Raw genomic sequence first — 21326 nt, forward strand, 5'->3', positions numbered from 1 at the left:
TCCAATAAGGAGATATCCTGTCACATGAGGGTGTTTGGAAAAACAGGAATTCACAGTTACAACTTTGCTTTGTAAGCTAACTTCTGAGAAACACAGATATAAAGGGAGAGAAAGGAGAAACTGAGAGAAAGACAGACAAAAGAGGAGGACTAGGAAGGCACAGGGGAAAAGATAAAGGGGGAAGAGATGATGAGAGAGATGGGAGGAGGATCTGATAGTTTGAAAAGCTGTAGAGAGAAAAGTGAATAAAAGGAAAGTGGAAGTGACAGGAAGAGATGATAAAGAAATATAGAAAGAGAAGGTAAATGAAGGCAAAAGAGAAGAGAAGGAAGGAAAAGAGGGAGAGAGAATTAAATAAGAAGAATTGAGGGAGAGAAATGAAGGCATGAGGAGAGGAGAGGAGAAGAAAAGAGAGAGATGAGGGGAGAAGAGGAATGGTAGAACTGAGGGAGAGAAGAGAAGGAAGGAGAAAGGGAAAGGAGAAGAGAGGTGAGGAGGAGAGAGTTGGGGAGAGGAAAGTAAAGATTAGGAAGAAAGAAGAGAGGGGATGAAGAAGCGTTAGGTAGAGGAAAACATGCTGAGGTGAAAAACCAAAGATGATTCAGAGAGGACCTCAGAAATCCCTTTTACATTTGGAATAAGTGGGCATTATTTTTTGTAGGGTGAAAAAAAGCCCTCTTTGATCATGAAAATTTTATTCATTTCATTCTGCTCCTGCTGATGGAAGGTCAGGAATTTTTCATTAAAAAAAAAAATCATTTCATAAAACGCAAAAAGAATCCTAAAACATTGTTGTACTAGCTTTAAAATAAAAATAAAATAGATTATCTAGTGTTTTTTAAAGCAGATACTGAAAATTGGCTAACACTAGAAATATTATAAATATAGTCAATGAGAAAAAGCTGAATAAATTTTGTGACATCTTGTCCACTTTCAAGATGGATATTTTAGCTTTGGTGCCTGCATTAGCAGGTCCACTTATCTCTGCAGTAATACTATGAATGTTTCCTGTTTCCCAAAAATGAAAACTATTTCTTTAACCTTATTTCTTGGTCATTTGAATTTTTGAACATTATAAATAAAGTTTATATTGACAGGCAGAAAAGATATGGCTTAAAGAACAGGACAGAATATATATTTCTTTCTTTGAGAGTCAATGCTTAAACTGGAAGAGAAAAAAAAAACTGAGATGAGCTAAGAGAACAGAAATATTCCTTCATTATAAAACTCACTATTTCACTGACCATATTTATTAAGTTTCAGTTTAAGTCTTTCAGGTATATTAGCAAAAATATTCTTGTTTTAAAAAATGGAAGGTGAAAAAATTTTGCATATGAAAAGAGCAATGTTGTTTAATGGAATAATTGCTGGGCTGGTTTGTCAAGAGCCCTGGCTTTGGGAATAACTGGGTGACCTTGGATGTGCTATTTAACCTCCATGGGCCTCAGTTTCCTTTTCTATGAAATTAAAGGACTAAAACAGAATCTCTTCCAGCAATAGTTCTCTGCAATATGCAATTAACTAGATACTTTTACTGTTTGCAGAAAAATCATTTTTAAGCGAATCTGTACTCAAGAAACTTTCTTTTTTTTAATATTAAATGGCAGAACTGATTTTCAAATAACAAATATATCTAAGGTCTATAGAATAATTTAAAATAGTAATACAAACACTATCTTTCCTGAACTAAGGTGAAAATATTGACCAAACAATTCAGTAATCTAATCCTACAATCATTTATAAAATAGCTAAGATTCCACCTCATATAGTAAGACTTCTTCAACCCATCTAAATTCCAATACCTATCCTTTGTTAGTTGTTACCTGTTTGTCCTGTATTCATTTGCACATACTTCTTTGAATAATATTAATAATATTGAATAATGAAGAAGAATAAAGAAAGTATCTGGAAAATATTAAAATTCTCAGGGCAACTAGGTGGCTCAATGGATAGAGTCAGACCTAGAAATACGATGTCCTGGGTTCAAATCTATAACACTTCCTGTGTGACCCTAATGACTCCACCATTAGATCCTAATTTCATTTCCTCTTTGTGTATTCCCAGCAATTAGCATGGTGCCTGACCCATAGTAGGAATTTAATAATTTTTTTTTTTATCAACCAGATTAGCCTTCTAAGGGAGAAGCACTGTGCTAAGTATAGAAATACAAAGACCAAAAGAAAACATTCTAATGTAAGTAATCAGTGTACCCCTTTCAGACTTCCTTAAATTTTTTAGATATGTTATGAGGCAAGTAACAAACTATTGAGATTTAAGGATGTGTTCATTTATAGTGAATTTGTACTAGCTAAAGGGTGATCTCCTTTTATATTCAGATGGGTGCTTCTTCACCTTATTTGATTTGAGGTTTTAAGTAGTTTATTGGCATAAGCAAAGACTAAGAAAACAACTGAATAAACAAATGTTGGAAGCAAAGGAACTTGCCTCTATATTTTCTCCATTTGCATATATCAACAGGAAGTTTAAAATAATGGGCAACCTTGAACTTTAGAGCTGCTTAATGACTATTGAACAAATGGATCATTGCCTACTTAGGGTCTAATTTGCGGAGGTAAAATTTTGGAAAACGTACTGAAAAGATATCATAAGCTATGGTGAGGTCTTTCACCAAGGGAGAACCTAGATCAGTACTGAAAAGGAAAGACTAAGAGGGAAAGTTATTCTGGAATAACTCTACCTCCTGCCTAAGAAATGGCAACCTTAAACCAAGGCTTCATAGAAGCAGAATTAGGATGTCCTAGGGAAAGGGTTCCTGCTTTTTCTGAAAGAGCACAATAAAACCCCTAACCAAGGATTAAAGCTAAATTTGAAGCTGAAAGTGGTGGAGACTAATTGTCCCATGAAGCCTGTGAAAGTGGATCTTGGCCCATCTCCTGATAAAAAGACATACATACTATATGCTTCAACCAATGGCATAAGATTCTGTTGACCCCTCTTCTTCTCCTCTCTAGGTTTTCATGACCTAGTTGGTTCTTCTCCTATGCATCTGATTGATCAGGCTATATTCTGGGCTTCCTACGCCTATACCCCAAGGTTTAATTCCAGAGTTGAGAGCAACTGACAGGTCTCATATGCAGACCTTGGGGAGTTAGAGGGTGTCCACCCAAGGAATACAAAGACTTCCCCTGGCAGAAGGGGAAGAAGAGAACAATTTGTTCTAATGGCCATGAAGGTGATAGAAGAGGGCATTGTTGAGTTCTTAGAGCTTGGACAGACTTCAAAGAAGCTAAGGTCATTTGTTTACATCCCAAGCCATCACCAGTCATCTTGCCACTGGACTTAGATGACTCTGAAAGAGTGATGCCAATGACTTTGCTTGACTCTGCCTTACTTAAATCCAATTTATGTGTGAGTCATATAACATCATCAGTGGTATCATTTTGTTCCTCTTTGAGTATAAAGGACAATAACCAACCACTACTACCATTACCACTACCACCACCACCACCACCACCCAAAGGCTTTGATCTGAGCTTTCTTCTCTCTCACAGTGACTTCATCAACTTCCCTGGAATCAGTCATCTTATTTTTTGAAGAGGATTCTCAGATCTCTATCCCCAATCCTCATTTCCATGATCACCAGTTTCACATCAACAGAAACATCTTGAAGTGGTGGCTCTCTGGATAACCAGAGGAAATCCAGGCATTTGGAGGAGCACTTTAATACTTTAATATACAAAAACTTTATCATCAAGACAAAAGGGCAGTGGTCCTAATTTTTAAGTTTGTGAATTGAAGTTATTTTTACTTTCATACATTTGCAAAATCCTTTGAGCCAACTGGCTTTTATTTTTAATGTAATTGTAAATCTAATGCCTCTGAGTTAGATCCAGTATGTCCAGGGGTTTTAAGCCATTTTTCTGTCATAATCTCCTTAGGAAGTATGATGAAACCTATGAACCTCTTCTCAGAACAACGTTCTGAAATACACAAATAAAATATACATTATTACAAAGAAAACAAACAGTTGTTTAAAAAAATAAGTTCATAAACATCAGCTTAAAAACCCATGTCTAGAGTTAGCAGATGTAGGCATGGATCCCTTGCTAATTGTTCAATTTAGATGAATGTATAGTTTTTCATCTGGTGTATCCTGAGAGGATCCTTCTTTTGTGCAACTAAATTCAGTCTCCTCTTTGAGATTCTTGTATAACTGTTCAAGACTTGTGATTACTTTTGGTGATATAGCAGCCAAAAGCAACAACTAGCCACTAGCCTTGCAGGATGACCAGTAGTATCATGGAGAAGAATGATCCTTCTTTCAAGGTAGGCAGAATCCTTCTAGTTATCAAAGGGTCCTCAATTACTTTTATGCAAGAGATTGATTCTGTCTAACTCCAAGGAAACTTTGTGGAAGCTTGAAGCATTTTGTCCTTGACCTGGGAGCTCTTGAACTTGGCTATAATATTCCTGGTAGTTGTCATTTGGGGATTTATTGCAGGTGATCTGTGGATTCCTTCAATGTCTATTTTACCTTCTTGTTCAAGATTATCAAGGCAGTTTTCTTGGATAATTTCTTGTAATATTATGTCTAGGCTTTTTTTTTGGTCCAATAATCCTAATTAGATCCCCTGGATCTATTTTCCAAATCAGTTGGTTTTTTTTCAATTAGATATTTCATATTTTCTTCTATTTTTTCATTCTTTTCATTTTGTTTTATTTTTCTTGATGTTTCATAAAGTCATTAGCTTCTATTTGCTCAATTCTAATTTTTTAAAAATGTATTTCTTCTGTGATCTTTTGACCCTCCTTTTCCATTTGGTACATTCTACTTTCCATGGAACTGTTTCTTTCATTGGAATTTTGCACCTCTTTTTCCAGTTGATCAATTTTGCTTTTTAAGCTATTTTCTTTTTTCATTACTTTCATTTCTTTTTCCCATTTTTCTTCCACCTGTTTTATTTTTATTTTGAATTACATTTTCAGTTCTTCCAGTGCCTGAGACCAATTCCCTTTTTTCTTTGAAGTTTTGAATGTGGTTGCTCAGATTTTACCATCCCCTATGGACTCTGAGCCTTCCTTTTTGACACCGTAGAAATTTTCTATGGTTAAGCTTTTTTTTCTGTTTGCTCATTTTCCCAGTTTTTTTCCCCTGTAGAGTGGGAATTCTTAAAGCTACTGATTCTGTCTCCTCTGTTGATGGCTTATAGGACTCAGCACTCCTGACTATTTTGCCCTGGGGCTAAGGGCTTCAACACAGGACAGGCTTGAAAGGTCCAAACTCTAGGGACTTCTGTATTGTGGGTTGGTGTCAGGGTCTGGGATTTCAAGGAGTGGGTATAGAGTTTTCTGTTGTTAGTGTAGGCAGGGTCCTGGCATCCTGAAGTATCAGAACCTGGTGCAGTGGATGGGGGTGGTCAGCCAGCACTCATTTGTGTGTAGTTTTACTTCTAATTGTCCCTTAACCCATAAAAGTCAACTTTCTCTGACTGCATTTCAAATTGTTTTCAGCAGGAGAGTCTCCTCACTCAATCTTTCTGTTGTTTTTTAACTCTAGTCATTTTGAGGCACTTTTTAAAGATGTGTTTGGAAGGATTCTTAGAGTAGTTTCAGCTTTTGCTTCTTCTAAGTAGCCATCTTGGCTTTCCCTCCCCACCCCTATCCCAAACTGTAGATCCCAATATAGAAAACCCAATGGAATATTAAAGAATATATTCAGATCCACCAGATAGAAAGATTAGGTGATATTAGGGTGATAACTTTCTGATAAAAACAGTCATTTGCCAATGAAAATAGTAGAAAATAATGAAATATACCTCATTCATCGGGGCTCAACTGGTACAGAATATTGCATATAATATTGAAGCCCTCACTATGGTCCATCTAATTGTCTTCATCATAAAGGAGGTTTTGATCTGATTAGGAGAGAACTCCACCCCCTCCTCCTACCCAAAGTAGACTATAATGTAAAGGCAAGGAGCATCCCCCAGGGGTAAAAAAAAAGTTTTCATCACCTGGCCCTTTCCTATCCTCCTGCCTTGCCAATCTTTTCACACCTTACTCTTCTCCATGAAGTATGCAATCTAGTGACACTAGTCTCCTTGATGTTCCTTGAACATACACACACCATACTCCATCTCTCAACTCTGGAGATTTTCACTAACTTTTCTCATATGTAACTTGTTCCCATGTAATTATTTTCATGGTCTCTTCCCCATTAGATTGTGAGCTCCTTGAGGGCAAGGACTTTGGGATTTTTGTATTGTTTTGTTTCTGTCTTTGTATCTCAAGTGCTTTGTAAAGTGCCTGGCACAGAATATGATCAAAATAAATGCTAGTTAATTAATGATGACAACAGTAGTAAAACTCATAATGCTCTATATCTTAAGGCATCCTATGCCACTCATTTTAAAAACTGACTTTATTTTGGAAAAATATGGGGGGAAATAGTTTCTTAATTAACATGGTTCCAGAAATACTGAAAAATAAGCAAACAGGAATGAAGCATATGTCTATTCTCTAGGGAGAAAAGAGTTATAGAATCTATTGTTTGAGGTTGCCAATGGCCATTCTGGTGCTGAGATTGGATATGAACCAGAATGATAATTACACAGACATTGTGACAACTACCAGCTGCTCAACCAACATCCTGTTTCTAACAGATGTTTGACATATACATGGCTATATTTAATATGGATTTGATTGTAATACCTGGAAATGAATATCTAATATATGATGAAAGGTATTATGGTGACTTCATCACATTTTTCATTAAACTATGCCAAAAAATATTTTCTTCAACTTAGAGGAAGAATATCTAAGAGAAATCAGAACTATACTTCCCAAAAGATTAAAAAATCTTAGTTTCTTATATTGATGATTATAACAAATCTAAAATATTAATAGACATAGTTGTAGCATTGGCTCAATTTACTTTTGCCAAGCACTTGAGTATGAAATGAGAATTTAAATTCAACAATTAAAAACCCAAATGGATCTATGATTTTTTCAATGTGGCTGTACCCTCTTATGTAGATCACAATCCATTCATGCCAATCTACCCTGCGAAATTCTTGCTTATATCTTCCCATGGATTTGCCACTATGAACCTATCCAATATGTGATACTAGACACCTTTGTCTTTTTCTCTTGACATTATGGGGTGTATCAGTGGAGTATATATGCTGTCCATTCAGTTACCTGTCACTTGTCAGTCTTTTTTCCATTTTGGATCATACATTTCCTGAGTAATATCCTTTACTCCAACTACTTAATTTTTTAACGTTTTCTGCCAATTAAAAAACCCACCTAAAGTGAGAATTGTTTGAGAAACTATTACACTAAACTCTGCATCCCTAGACATCATAGCAATTATTAAAAATAATAAGTGAAATTGAAATAAGGACCCAATCTTCTTGGTTAACATTAATTTAAGAAAATGTTATTAACAGAAAAACCAATTTTAAAAATTAATCCCTAATATCTCACCATTTAAAAACCAAAAGTAAACTCATTCCTTGAAATATTGAAATGATTGTAGAAGCTCCAAAGAGGTCCTGTTTTAAGTTGTAGTGGAGTAAATTTACATTAATTTAAGCCATTATTATATGCATATAACACAAAAACCAAGACTTACCTTTTCCTTTAAGAGAGAAAAAATAGGAATGAAAGTTTCCCTGAGCCCTTGATATTAATATTCCTAAAACACTGGTCTGACCCTATCATTCCCATGATCAAGAACCATCAATGACTGCTTATTGTCTCTAAGATCAAATACAAGCATCTCTGTTAGGCATCTAAAGCCCTTCACCAAAAGTCTCTAACATCCTTCCCAAATGATTCCACATGGCTCTCCCCAAGTTCTAGTCAAAATGACCTACTTCATTTTCCCCATGTGTGATATTCCACCTCATTACTCTGCCTTTGGAAAGACATAAGTATTTCCTGGGCTTAGAATCTTCTCTCGGTTGAAAGGGGACACAGAGTAATTTTGTTACTACTTTCCTCAATTTAATGGACAATTTAATGGATTTGTGAAAAGAAATTATACTTAACAGAAGATAATAGTTAATTATCAATCAATAACATTAATTAAGCATCTACTAAGGGGTCAGGCAATGTGCTACAGCATTGAGGATTAAAAAAGAAGGCAAAACTTGTTCTCAAGTTTTCTTGTTCTCTTCTCAAGGAGTTTACAATCTAACAGGGGAGATAACATGCAAGCAAACATATACAAAGCAAAGTAAATTATTATAATTTAATCAAGTCCAACTCTTTGTGACTCCATTTGAGATTTTCTTGGCAAAGATATTATATTAGTTTATCATTTTCTTCTCTAGTTTATTTTACAGATGAGGAAAGTGAGGTAAACAAGGTTAAGTAACTTGCCCAAGGTCACACAGCTCATAAGTGTCTGAGGTTAAATTTGAACTCAGGAAAATGCCTTTTCCTGACTTCAGGAGTGGTACTTTATCCCCTGCCACAGGATAAATAGGAAATAATTAAAAGAAGGAAAACACTGGAATTAAGAAGGGTATATGAAGGTTTCCTGTAGAATGTGGGACTTTGGTTGGGATTTAAATGATGCCTGGAAGATCAATAGCTAGAGTGGAAGGGGAAAAATAGTCCAAGCATGGGGGACAGCCAAAGCGAATGCCCAAGACTTTTAGTTTAAATAGTTTTATATACAATTATTTTGTTGCTATTCCTTTTGGTATAATAAAATGATTGTGTCTGTTAATGACAATTAAACTTATAATAAAACAAACTTTTAAAAAATTCTCCCTGCCACACTCCAGCCTCTTGGGACTCTTAGCTACCTTTAAGTACCAAGTCCTATAAAAGGCTTTTCCTGATTCTACCAACTATTACTTCTCCCACCCCATTATTTATATTTATATAAATTACATTTATTATACATATATATTGAACTTTCTTGTCTGTTTCCCCCAAACAGAATGTAAACTTTTTGAGGACTAAACTTTCATTTCATATTTGTATCCTAGTACCTCCTACTGTGCCTGCTCCATAGGAGATGATTAATAAACAGAAAATAAATCAGGAGGAGATAAAAATCATTCACTTACAAAACCTCAGAGAATCAATAAAGAAACTAATTGAGATACTTCAGTAAGGCAGTAAGATACACAATAAATCCACCCAAGTCACCAGTATTTCTATATAACAATAACAGACTCTTAAGAGGAAATGGAAAGGACAGTCTCATTAAAAATAATTACAAAATGAATACAATATCTGGATGCAAGTCCATCAAGGCACATTGGAGGGTCTTGGAGGTCTTGGAGGTCTTGGAGGGTCAAAAGAAATAGAACCTCAGGGGAAATAATAACAGCTTTAAGATTTCCAAATTGCTTTCCTTACATTATTTCATTTGATTTTCAAAAAGTAGATAGATGCTATTATCATCATTTTACAGAAAAGGAAACTAAGGTTGAGAATTGTTAAATAATTGCTTAGAGCACACAACTAGTTAGTATCTGAGAAAGTATTCAAAATGGTGAAAAAATAGAAATAAAGGAAAAAGTCTCACTCAGACTTCTACTTTAAATTATGTTACAAAACAGTATTCAGAAAAATTATTTAGTAATCGGTTTTTTTAATCAAAGAGAAGGGGTATGAGGTAGTAGACAGCTAACCTCAGTCACAAAGATATGAACTGATGTCCCACTTATGACATATATTTACTGTGTAATACTGAGGAAGTTCTCTAAACCCTGGGTGCCCCATACAACTCCTTAAAAATGTAGCTAATGAAGCAGGAGTCAATTTTCACTGATAGCAAAAGATGCTCCCCAAAAGCTCCCCCCATCAAATAATAATCAAAATAACCAAAACTACCAGAGCAATTTAAATACAAAAGAAAACTATCAAAAAGAAAACAAAAAAGGAGAATAGAACAGACAGAGATAAGCAAATAGCTGAACTCAATATCTTAGTATTTAACAAATCCTGCACTCAGCACAGTGTCTGCCAAATAGTTGGCACTAAATAGATGTTTATTGATTAATTGATTGATTCATCTGAGAACATAAACTACTTGCAGAAGATTTCTCTATTTGACAACTGATAAAAAACTAGATTAAGTAGCTTAGCAGAATTTAGGCTTAGGCCAATAGTATAAAGCACAACAAATTCAAGATGGTCAGAAAACTTGAATAATGAAAATACCATTAAAAAAATAAGAGATTCAGAATATGTACCTTTCACAGCAGAGTTTGGTGAAGTTCTTAATTAGTCACTGAGGTAGTCAAAAAAGATAAAATTTTTGTTGTTATTCAATCATGTCCAATTCTCTGTGACCCCAAGCATATCAGGTTCTTTTTTTTTCCACTATCTCTGGAAGTCTTGTCCAAGTTCATGTTTGTTGTTTCTATGATGCTTTCTCAACCTGTGCTGTCCCCTTCTCTTGTCTTCAATCTTACTTGAAGGCAATTGTTCAATTACATGAAATTGAAAAGGTTTTGCACCAACAAAAACAATGCATTGAGAATAAATAGGAAAGGTTTGAATTGGACAGAAATATTTCTATAACTCTGTATCAAATATCACTTAGGTTCTGATAGACAAGATATATAAGGAACTAACACAAATATACTATGATCAAGAACAATTCTCCAATGAAACACTTTTTTTATCCCAGTAAAAAGGAACATAGATGAAATATTTCCCAGAAGAGTCTCCAAATAAGCAAGTTAATTTGTCTTTTTAATATTTCACATAAAAGTGCATCTCTATTCCTTGGCTTATGGTCTTGGGGAGTAAATAGCACAATTGGCCCTGTTCTTCATCCTGTAGGTCTTAGTATCATGGTATATTCTTTTCCCATAAAACATCTCCTCCCTCAAATTCTGAGAGGACAAAGACCTAAATCTCTGTGGGACAGGCTACCTCTTATAGTGTTCAGAATGACTCCATGATGGTGTTTTCTTCTTTGACATTGTCATTGCTGCATCCCACTCAACTGTATTTTCCCCAGTTATAATTACAGTTAGTTGCAGTTCAGATGTACTATTGGTTAGTCATTTTCAGTCATGTCTAACTTCATGATACCATTTGGAATTTTCTTGGCAAATATATTGGAGTGTTTCCATTTCCTTCTCCAGATCATTTAAAAAATGAGGAAACTAAGGCAAACTTGCCCAAGGACACACAACTAGTAAGTGTCTGAGGAAGGTCAAATTTGAACTAAGGTCCTTCTGACTCCAGACCTGACAGTCTATCCACTGACCCACCTAGTTGCTCAAGTGTGTGTTTAGGTGTACAAAGGTGATGTTTGTCTCTCTCTTCACCTTTGTTACTTTTCCCATTCTCTAACTCCATTTACCTCTGTGACCTCCCATTGTCTTCAGAACTCTTACATGAATGATATAAATGAACTTGCTAGAGAAACCATAATAAATGCATCAACCCAGAATAAAATATGTGAAATATGAAGAGGACACAACCCACGATGTTTGCTTAAAAATGCAAATGTAATGAATGTGCAAGTATTTTAAAAATACAACTTTAATAGCACCTGTTTTACATGTGTTTCCTTCAAGATGTCTCAATTACTGAAGGACTTCCAAGATTTGTAGAAATATATAAATATAACAGATGAGGAGAAAAAGTTTTCAAACAAGGAAGAAAAATTGACAGATCCAGAAGATGAGGTCCAATTTGTAGATCTATTATTAAGGATAATGCATACCATCTTTCCTTACATAACAACCACCTTCTAACTTGGGAACTTTAATTCTATTAAAATAGTGAATAGTTGAGATATCTAGTGGAATTTATGCCTATTTTTGAAATCCAGGCTCACTATTCTCATTTTCCAGGAACAATCACTAATGTGAAGATGATATAAGTTCTTTCAACCAGCCAATTGATAAAACTTGACCCTAGAAATATAAATACAACACTATCTGATGACAAATTTGCAAATTGATCTTTTTTACTAATAACATTGGCCATTTGACTTTTAACCAAGATATCTATCTATCCATTCGTTTGGTCCAAAGCAGAACAAGTACATCATAGCCTCTAATGTATATGTTGTAATTATGCCCTTGCATCGTCATTCTCACATTCTTATTTATCACATTCATTATGGTTTGGGAACAGCCACTAAAGTCTTCTCAGAAGCTAGAAATATAGCATAAACTGAATAATAGAACTTTTCATCCAATCCCATCGAGTTTAAGTCCCAGTACTCCATTAATATACTTTCCCTCATCATTTCAACTTTGTTGAGTAAAATACTGGTATATCTGAACTGTTGCTCTCTTTATTTGTTCAAATGATTGAGTTGACTTTAGGTGGAAAAGAAGTTTTTTAGAAATTGATTCCTATTCAACATATATTTGTGAAGTATTTTCTATGCTCTGGGGTCTTGTTGTTTGAATGAAATACAGTCCTCTACTGTTAATTAAATGAGGAAACTGAATAGTTTCACATATCCTTTTAAGTTAAGTGGTTTCATTATTTTGTTTGAAGTGTTGTAACTTCCGAAAACATCAGGCACACCCACGTTGAAATATAAAAACAAAAATTAATTCCAAAAGGCAAACATAAAATGCTCGTATATCTGACTTTATTAGAAAAGAATTTTGTTAGAAATTGATTCCAATTCAATATATATTAAGTTCTTTTGCTATTTCAAGGGCCAGATTAGACCCACTTTTGTTCAAATCCTAATAACAATAAAATGGGTTCCAAAGGGTCTCTATTATGTCTGTGTCCACATTTATATCTCTAGGCTTTATGGATAGTCCCAGTGTCATTTTGCTATTGAACCTCATCTTGCCTTCATGATGATAAACAACATTCCTGCTTATTATCACATCAGTATTTATTCAATATTCAAAGGACATTTATTAAGTACCTACTATGTGCAAAGTGGAGAGGCAGTCAGCTTCATGGATAAATAGCTGACCTAGAAGCCAGGAAGACTTAACCTTGAACCTTACCTCTGACACATATTGGCTATGTGATTCTGGGCAAGTTGCTTAAACTCTCAAGGTACTAAGCAGTGCTCTAAGCTGCAGAGAAGGTGCTAATCTGAAAGGCACCATACTTAAAAGTCTCTGTCCTCGGGGATCTTATATTCCACTAGTGACAACACAACGTATATACAGGTTTTAAAAATCTGATAGTATGTAAACAGAAATTGAAATATCTGGTTGCTAGGAGCTAAGCTTTGAACACATTTGTGCAATTAAATCTGCCTATTGAAGGACCCTTGCCCCTTGAGATGAGCCCATACATTGCCTGGCTTGCATTATACGTAAATAAATCATGGATATTTTCAATATTATAAGACATGTAATCTACACATCAGCCCCACACTTCTACTACTTTTCACAGGTTAATTTCCAATTGACTGTCATTGGTTTTGTTGCATATTAAAAAACCTCCATGTGGGACTTACTTTGGGGAAAATAAGTCCATATTCATGAAAAGTCTCATAGAACAACTGCAAAATAATAAAAGATGTGTGAAAATAGTAAACTCTATTTCTCAAATCCTAAAGAGCTAATGGGACCTTTCCAGGGGAGGGCCTTTGGGTAAGTATTTTAAAGAATAAATAAAACTCCATTTATAAATAGCACCCATTAGATTGCAAATAATTGATAGGTTCACATGTTTAAAAAATGTTTCCTTAAGAAGATTGAATATTCAATCTAAATCCTTGTTTATTATTAGTTTGCTTAGCAAATCCATATTTCATGTGGTGGTGTTTTTTCTACTCAGACCTCAGATTGACTAGGGAATAGGAAAAGGAATGACCAGAGTAAGGTCTTACTATACTTTTTAGATAGAACATTTTCTATCTAAAAGGAAGATATTTCGTGGGTGGTGAAAACTCTCAATTTAGTTAAGTAGTTGAAGTAAAAATAAGAAAGAGTTACTAGAATGTTTTTTAGAAGACCTAAAACAGGAGTGATTGTCCCCAAAGCAGCAATCAAACTGACTCGAACAAAAATAAAAGGGAAGTCCTGTAAAAAGACACCTAAGGAGCTGAGAAGACTGAATTGTGGTATGAATATGATTCGAAGCAAAGAGATGTAGCTAAATATGTAAACAGGGTATAACCACCCTGACCTAAACACATCACGATGTCCAGATACACGCAGCATCTCAATGGTGTCAGACCAAATAATGAAACTAGTCAGAAAAATCTCCGCACGCTTGTCTTTCTGGGACATTGCTCTCAAAATTCCAGAATCGAATGGTGACTCATCAGCCACAGAAGATACAGGTTGACCGTTCTGGCCAAATGATCTTGGCCTGGGGACAGGAAAGATGTTGGTCTCAGAGACTGTATTGTTTCCCTCACTTGTCTTCACCTGCTCAGTCACAGTTTTCACTTGCTGTAAACTAGTTGAATGGATTTGTGGCTCTTCCTTTTCTGAAATAAATCAAATATTTAACAGGGTCAATTAAAAAGTTATAATTCTTTACAGTGGAACTTTAGCATATTCTATATAGACCATGTAAGACACAGATCTAGAGATAGCTATTAATTTATTGGTGATGTCATTTCAAGTTAATGTCAAAATAATTGAACAAAAATTTCTTAAAGACCTAGCAGAGCACTGGTGGGGATTAAAAAGTTAGCTGAGACACAGATCTTAATTCTCAAGTTTCTAAAACTAGGATGTTGCAGACAGTCCAACAAGAGGATAAAACTTAAAAAAGAATAGCTATAACATACAACAAAGTTGCCGGGAGTCAGACATGAGGCTCATGGGCAATATATGACCCACAATACTCCTAATTGGGAAATATTTTTCAAAATAAATTAAAACTACAATAGAGTATGGATAATGTTATTGCATGGTTTTCTAAGTCCATGTGCAGCCATCAAGGATCTTTATGTACAGTTTAATGGTCCCCATTTTTATTTGAGCTTGGCAGCACTGATAGAAGATTACTCAATAAGTGCATTACTGAGATGTCATGGGGATACTCAATAGGAAAGGTTGTTATTAATTGGCAGATCAAAGGGAAAGAGATAAGAGAAGTAAGAAAGAGATGGATGGCTTCATGGAAGCAGCAGCATTTGAGTTAAAAAAAAAAAGAAAATGGGTAGGAATCCCAAAGGCTGAAGAAAAACTATTCCAGATATAGGAGATGTCATGAGTAAAGTCCCAGAAGTAAAAGAGGTAAAGAGAAAAGAAAGAGCATAATTAGCTTAATGATTATTGTGCATGAAAGGGAGCAATAAGTCTAGATGGAAAAGGTAGAGAAAGATTATAGGAAGGCTTTGAAGGGCAGGCAAAGGAGTTTGCATTTAGCCTAAAGAAAAAGAAGGAACTACTGAAGATTACAGAAGAACAAAGTAGCATTATATCTATTCATAGGTATGAGGACTTAATATTTATTGCCAGTAGATACAAGGAAAGGATTCAGGAGCAGAAGATTGAAAAGGAATGTGAGATCCCCAAATGGTTCTACTCAAGGATATTTTGCTTTCCTTCTCCCATTCATTTGTACAAGTGAACAAAAAGAATTGTTGGCTGATAAAAACTGGGGTACTTCAGACCCAGAGAGTCTTCAGCAGTTTATTGAAAAGGAAGCCCCTAAAAATAAGTCTAAAGTGGTGTGGTTTGGTAATTGGCGATTACGTAAGTCTAATGTGGATTTTCTAACTCTGAGTCAGACTTCAATGTCCGTAGGCTCTTCTTAGCTGACTGCATGGCCTGTGTTTCAAAGGAACTTATTTCTTGGAGTCGACATTCTTCTTTTGAAGAAGAAAAGCCTATATCAGACAATGTTCTGGGAAGTGACAGGCTCTCAGCAAGAGAAAGAAAAGCAGATGCTGGTTTTATGAAGGATATCTTCTACAAGAACTGGAGCTTACACCTGGGACCTAAATTGAAAGAGTGATGAAAAAGCCCACTCTCCCTTTTATAGGGAAGAGGTAACATCTCTGCTAATGACTCTAGATGAATCTAAAGACAGAAAGCAGGGAGGGAGAAGCTAAAACACCATGCCCAGTAGAAACTATGTCTGGAAACAACCAGAAACAATCATATGACTAGTTGTTTTTCATTTATTAATGCTAATTACTAGTTATTAGTCAACAACCATGTATTAAGTATTCATTTCATAACAAGAATTGTGCTAAACACCAGAGATTCAAAGAAAGGCCAAAAGACTGTTCCTGTCTTCAAGGATCTCACATTTTAATGAGGCTCAAACAGTCTTAGTTACTGACCATGACCTGGGTGAGGATCCAGCAAAGGAGCCCAAGAAGGAGTGAATATTTTATTCATTTCAGAAAATGAAGATACATACATCCATATAGCTTGTTGAGGAGTACTCAGACAGGCAGGGGGAGAAGCAAGAGAAAAGAGTGACTTGAAAACCAGGAGTGAAGAAAGCAATACGGAGAGCATTGTGGATGGCACTGAAAACTACAGAGAGGTCAAAAAGGATGAAGATTGAGAAAAAAGCTATTCAATTGGGCAATTAAGAGAACACTGATAACTTTAGGGAGAATGGTTTCAGTACAACAGTAGAGTTTGGAAAACAGACTGCAAAGTTTAAAAGATAGGAAATGCCAAGGAAATGGAGGGACCAATTAGAAACAACCCTCTCATGGAGGTTAGCCAGGAAAGGGAGAAGAGATATAAGACAATAGCTAGTAAGGGGAGATTTTAGGATGATGGAAACATAAACATTTGTGTAGGCAGCAGAGGAGCAGCCTAGAGTCAGGGGAGATATTGAAAATTAATGAGAAAGGAAGAATGGTAGAGAGAGAAAACATTTAAAGAAGACAAGATGATATGGGATCCCTCATGCATGTCAAGCAAAAGGACCCCCTCTTTATGTGCCACAGGGGCAAAGAAGGAATTAATAGAAGACATTTTAAGGATATGAGATGAGGAGGAAGAAAGAAGAGGAAGTTCTTGGTGAATAAACTTAATTCTTTTCAGCAATGATGAATCAAAGTTGTCAGCTGAATGAGTGGGGAGTAAAAGGGTCCTGGAAGGTTTGAAGGATAAAAAGATTTGGACAAGCCACTAAGGTAAATGCAATAGTGAGTCTATTAAGGGAGTATTAAAGAAGTCCGTTACCACAATGAGGACCCAGGGGAGATTTGGACACAAATTTGTAGTAGATCCAATTAGCATAAATTCATGATTTTCTCCTGCTTCATTCAGCAGCATGTCATAAGAACAAAGTCACCAGATGGTGAGAGTAAACCAAGACTAGGGCTAGGCAAAACAAAATCCTTGCTAGGATAAAGACAAAGGACTTGGTAGCACATAGTTGAATTGGCTTATGAAAGAGTTAAGATAGAGAAGGAAGGAGAATATAATCAAGCATGGTCTGGAAAATAACAAAATGACTGAGTGACTAGAAATTATGGTGGAGATGAAAAAGAAGATTATATGTCATAGGAAAGAGGAAAGAGTAGAATGACTAAAGATTATGATCAGAAAAAGAAATTGCAGAGCTCATGAACATGGAAGTGAAAACTTATGGGTGATGGGAAGTTCTAGGATTTGATTATTTCTGTGCATAACTGGCATGGGAAGGAGAAGTAGATTATGGGAAATGGGTAAATTGAAAAACTGGAATGTTAAAATGTTAAAGGGAATATCAATGTGTATGTTGAAATCCCTTGATATAAGGGAAGTGGTTGAGGAGAGAAAGACTATAAATCAAGCACCAAATTCATTGAGGAAGGAAGAGTTTCCTGAAGGTCTGTAGATAAGAGGCTACTAGAATTTTGATCTGGTGATAAATATGGATTGAATGAATCTCAAAGGAGAAGCAGTTACTGAGAGATTGAGGAGGGAAAGCCTGGATATGTCAATGGGGCAACAAAGAATATTCTCACTTTCCCTCCACCATCAGTGAATCAAAAGTATGAGCTTATAGCTCCATATTAATTCAACTACTGATGGATAGAAGGATTAGCGATTCTGTCATCAAGAAGTCAGTAAGGGCATCAAATGAGCATTTAATAAATGTTTTTTCTTTCATTTGGGGTGTATGGGGTGCTCTGGAAGGGGTAGTATCTCTGGTATGGAGGGCTTGTCATGCCCTCCTAGGGCAGCTCTCCAGCCTCTGACCCCCACCTGACACCCAGCTCTCACTTGTGGCTCCCAGTAGCTGCTAGCATGTGGCAGCGGCCACACCCCAGGCAAAGGCTTCGACAGGCCGGCAAAACCTTGTGAGGGTAGCCATCGGGTCGTCGACCCATGGTGAACCAGTGCTTTACTCACCCAGCACGTGAAGACTGCTTCGGCTGAACAGGCGGAAGAAACCAATAAGAAGGTTCAACGACTGAGAGGGCGACGCAGCAAAGCACTGTGGAGTGCTTAGGGCATGTTGGAGCACAAAAGACAACACGACCATCCAGTGCAGCTGAGGAAGTCTCCAGATGTAACAATTTTTCATGCCACTGGACCCAGGCTTGCAATGCCAAGAGAGTGGGACTGTCTCTGTGCATCGGCTTTTCCACTTAAATCTCTTTGGTAAATGGCTATACACTTCAGAGAAAGTCCTGATTTGCATTAATGAGGAAAGTTTCCTTATTTTAAAGTTTCCTAAACCAAAATGAAACCACAGGTCCAGTCCCTATATCTATCCTATGTGCCAAATACTGTACTTGGTATCTGGAAATTTAAATATGAAAATGAAAAAGTCTCTAAATATTTCATCTTGGGGGAATCATGCAGGAGAATTGGCCTCTGAAGCCAAGAAAGGAAAGTCTATTCAGGAAGAGGGGCTGGTCAAAATTGTAAATTACAAAATTTTATTGCCTATGAATGCAAGCCAAAGAAGGGATTTTTGGTCTAGTCAGTCAGAGAGATTGTGAATGTCCCCAAAGGGTGACAGATAGTCATGTCTTGCCCAGTAACAATGGTTAGAGTGATATGACATTTGTTCTCTGAGTGAGTTGAAAGGGGAGAAGAAAAGAACAAGGAGAGAAAGAAGGGGTAAAAATGGCAATGAGGCTCTTGAGCCTTGGTTTCCTGGTAGATACTTAAACGGGGTATTTTTTCTGAGGTCAGTTTTTGGAGCATGACTTTTTAAGGTCGAAATTACAAGTTTAAGACTTCTGTAAGATCCACACAGAGAAAATTTCTGTTCCAAAGGAATGGATCAAACCAAACACAGCAAACAATCTCTGGGAATAGAGAAGAATATATGGATGGCTTTTCTCAGTGTAATCCCCCATTGTAAAAGATAATTTAGCATTGTGACCTAAACTATGTTAATTATTTGGTTACCATGGATATCCCAAATATAAAAGAAATATAACCAAGTCAGATGGAAATTTATGGTGATTTAATTTATATAGTGGAAAGAAATTAAGAAGAAGGAAGAAGGAAAAGGGTATAGGATTTCTCCCTCCTGGCTATTGCCAGGAGGAAGACAGAGGCTCTAGGAAGATAAGGTTTTGAAGAGTAAGGAAGAAAGAATCAGCCTGAACTCCAAAGGGCTCAGCCAAAATGCCTGAACCTGAATCAGCTCAAGGGCAAACCACCAAACCCAGACAATAGCTGCCACCATGCCAAGATGTCAAAACGCTTAGCATGCTGCCAGCCAGAGTCACCTCCCTGGGGAAAGACAGAGACAGAAACAGAGACAGAGACAGAGACAGAGAGAGCAAGTGGCGTGCCTTATATAGACGGTTTTACATCACTTCCCTGTGTCTCATCTGTACCAATGATAGCTTATCTTGACTTAGGACAGCCCAGGGGGCTGTTCACTTTTTCTGCACATGTCTGTTGAAGGCCATTTCCTCAGATAATTAAATCTTTGAGTATGGTGCAGGCATTCCTAACCATGTTAAACTAAGTAGGGTGGAGAAATGTATAGTTCCCAAAACTTGATTCTGTTAAACCAAGTATCTCCATTGTTACTAATCAGGAAATAGCTAAATCAGATCTTCTAAAGTGCAGCCTGAGTAGGGTGGAGTAGTTTTAAAATTCACACCATGCAGTGATATATTGGGGGGGGGGGGGTAAAGAAGACTTCTAAATATTTATCCTTTGACGGGGGCAGGATGAAGGGAGAAAGCAGGGCTGAAAATCTGCACTTTTGTTTTTAAACCTTTACCCAGGTAAGCATTCAGTCTTATCAATACTGTTGATAAAAACATTTATCTGGACACATGGAAGCAGAGCCTGGACACATTTCAAGGTATTGTATTTAAATGATGAGATGCCACTGAGATTGTACCATTACCCCTCACAACTCTGCAAGCAGCAACAAATTCAAGAATTTAGAATGCAAACAGTGAAATCAGTTTCCTTGACTAGTGACTAACAATGTATTTATACCTACAAATCTAGTTTAAGCAAGACATTTGAAATCTATCCACAGATTTCTTGGAGAGCCTAGAATCTCTGAATTAAATATTACCTTGACTTTTTCTTTATATATTTGATTTCCAAATAAAACTTATATTGGTAAAGAGAGGTTGTTAAGAAAAAGGAAGAATTCATGAACAGAGAGGATGATTCAAAGTGTATGTGGGGGGGGGGGACTTACAGCAAGATTTGCAGATAAAGGTCTGATATCCAATATATATGGAAGTGATTTTAATGAATGATGGATATTCTCAAAATATAAATGGTAAAAGGATATTTATAGGCAGTTCTCAAAAGAAGAAATCAACACCATCAATAGTTATATAAAAAATGTTTTGAGTCACTAATAATTATAGCAATACAAATTTAAACACTGAAGTTGTTTTACACACCCATAATCATATGGGGGGATGAACAAAAAAAAAAGGAAAATGGAGGGACTACAGGAAGACAGGCACACTGTGTACTGTTTGTTGGTGGAGCTAAATGAGTGGATCAATAGTGATGAATTAGTGGTAAATTAGTCAAGCTGCCCCTGAAAGCAATTTGGATCTCTGAGCAAAAAGCCACCAAACTGTGTTGTGACCTATACTACAATTAAACCTCTGCCCTCATTGGGCCAAAGAAAGAGGAAAAGGACCCTTAGGTACAAAAATATAGCAGCTCTAAGTTGCATCAAAGAATTAGGGGCAAAGGGGATATCCATCAATTGAGAAATGACTGAATAAATATAGGACATGAATGTAATGAAATATGATTGTGCCATAAGATATGACGAAAGGAACTCTTTCGGAGAAACCTGTACAGAGTGAAGTAAGCAGAACTAGAAGAAAAATATTTTCATTGAGTTAAGAGCAATTACTTTATTTTACATAATTCTAACTTTGAAGAGTTTGAATTTAAATATGTGGCCATTTGAAGGAATTCATTATTTGCACTTATCAGAACCAAACTTCAGGATATGTAGAGATTTAGAAACAGATTACCTGGAATGGAATTCTAGTTCTGTTTTTCAGTGAGGTC

The 21326-nt window shown here is 36.1% G+C and overlaps 1 protein-coding gene across 1 annotated transcript in view; it reads right to left on the reverse strand.

Moving 5' to 3' along the window:
• Positions 1-10915: 10915 nt before the first annotated feature.
• The window catches only part of TMEM236 (transmembrane protein 236), a 41695-nt gene continuing 31284 nt past the window's right edge, over positions 10916-21326 (reverse strand). The window contains exon 4 of the mRNA XM_003342068.4: positions 10916-14374. Coding sequence (XP_003342116.1) covers positions 13797-14374 — 578 coding nt within the window. The 3' untranslated portion in view covers positions 10916-13796. The remainder of the gene's footprint in view (positions 14375-21326) is intronic.

The sequence above is a fragment of the Monodelphis domestica genome, chromosome 5 (genome assembly GCF_027887165.1).
Source record: "Monodelphis domestica isolate mMonDom1 chromosome 5, mMonDom1.pri, whole genome shotgun sequence".
Taxonomy (NCBI): Eukaryota; Metazoa; Chordata; class Mammalia; order Didelphimorphia; family Didelphidae; genus Monodelphis; species Monodelphis domestica.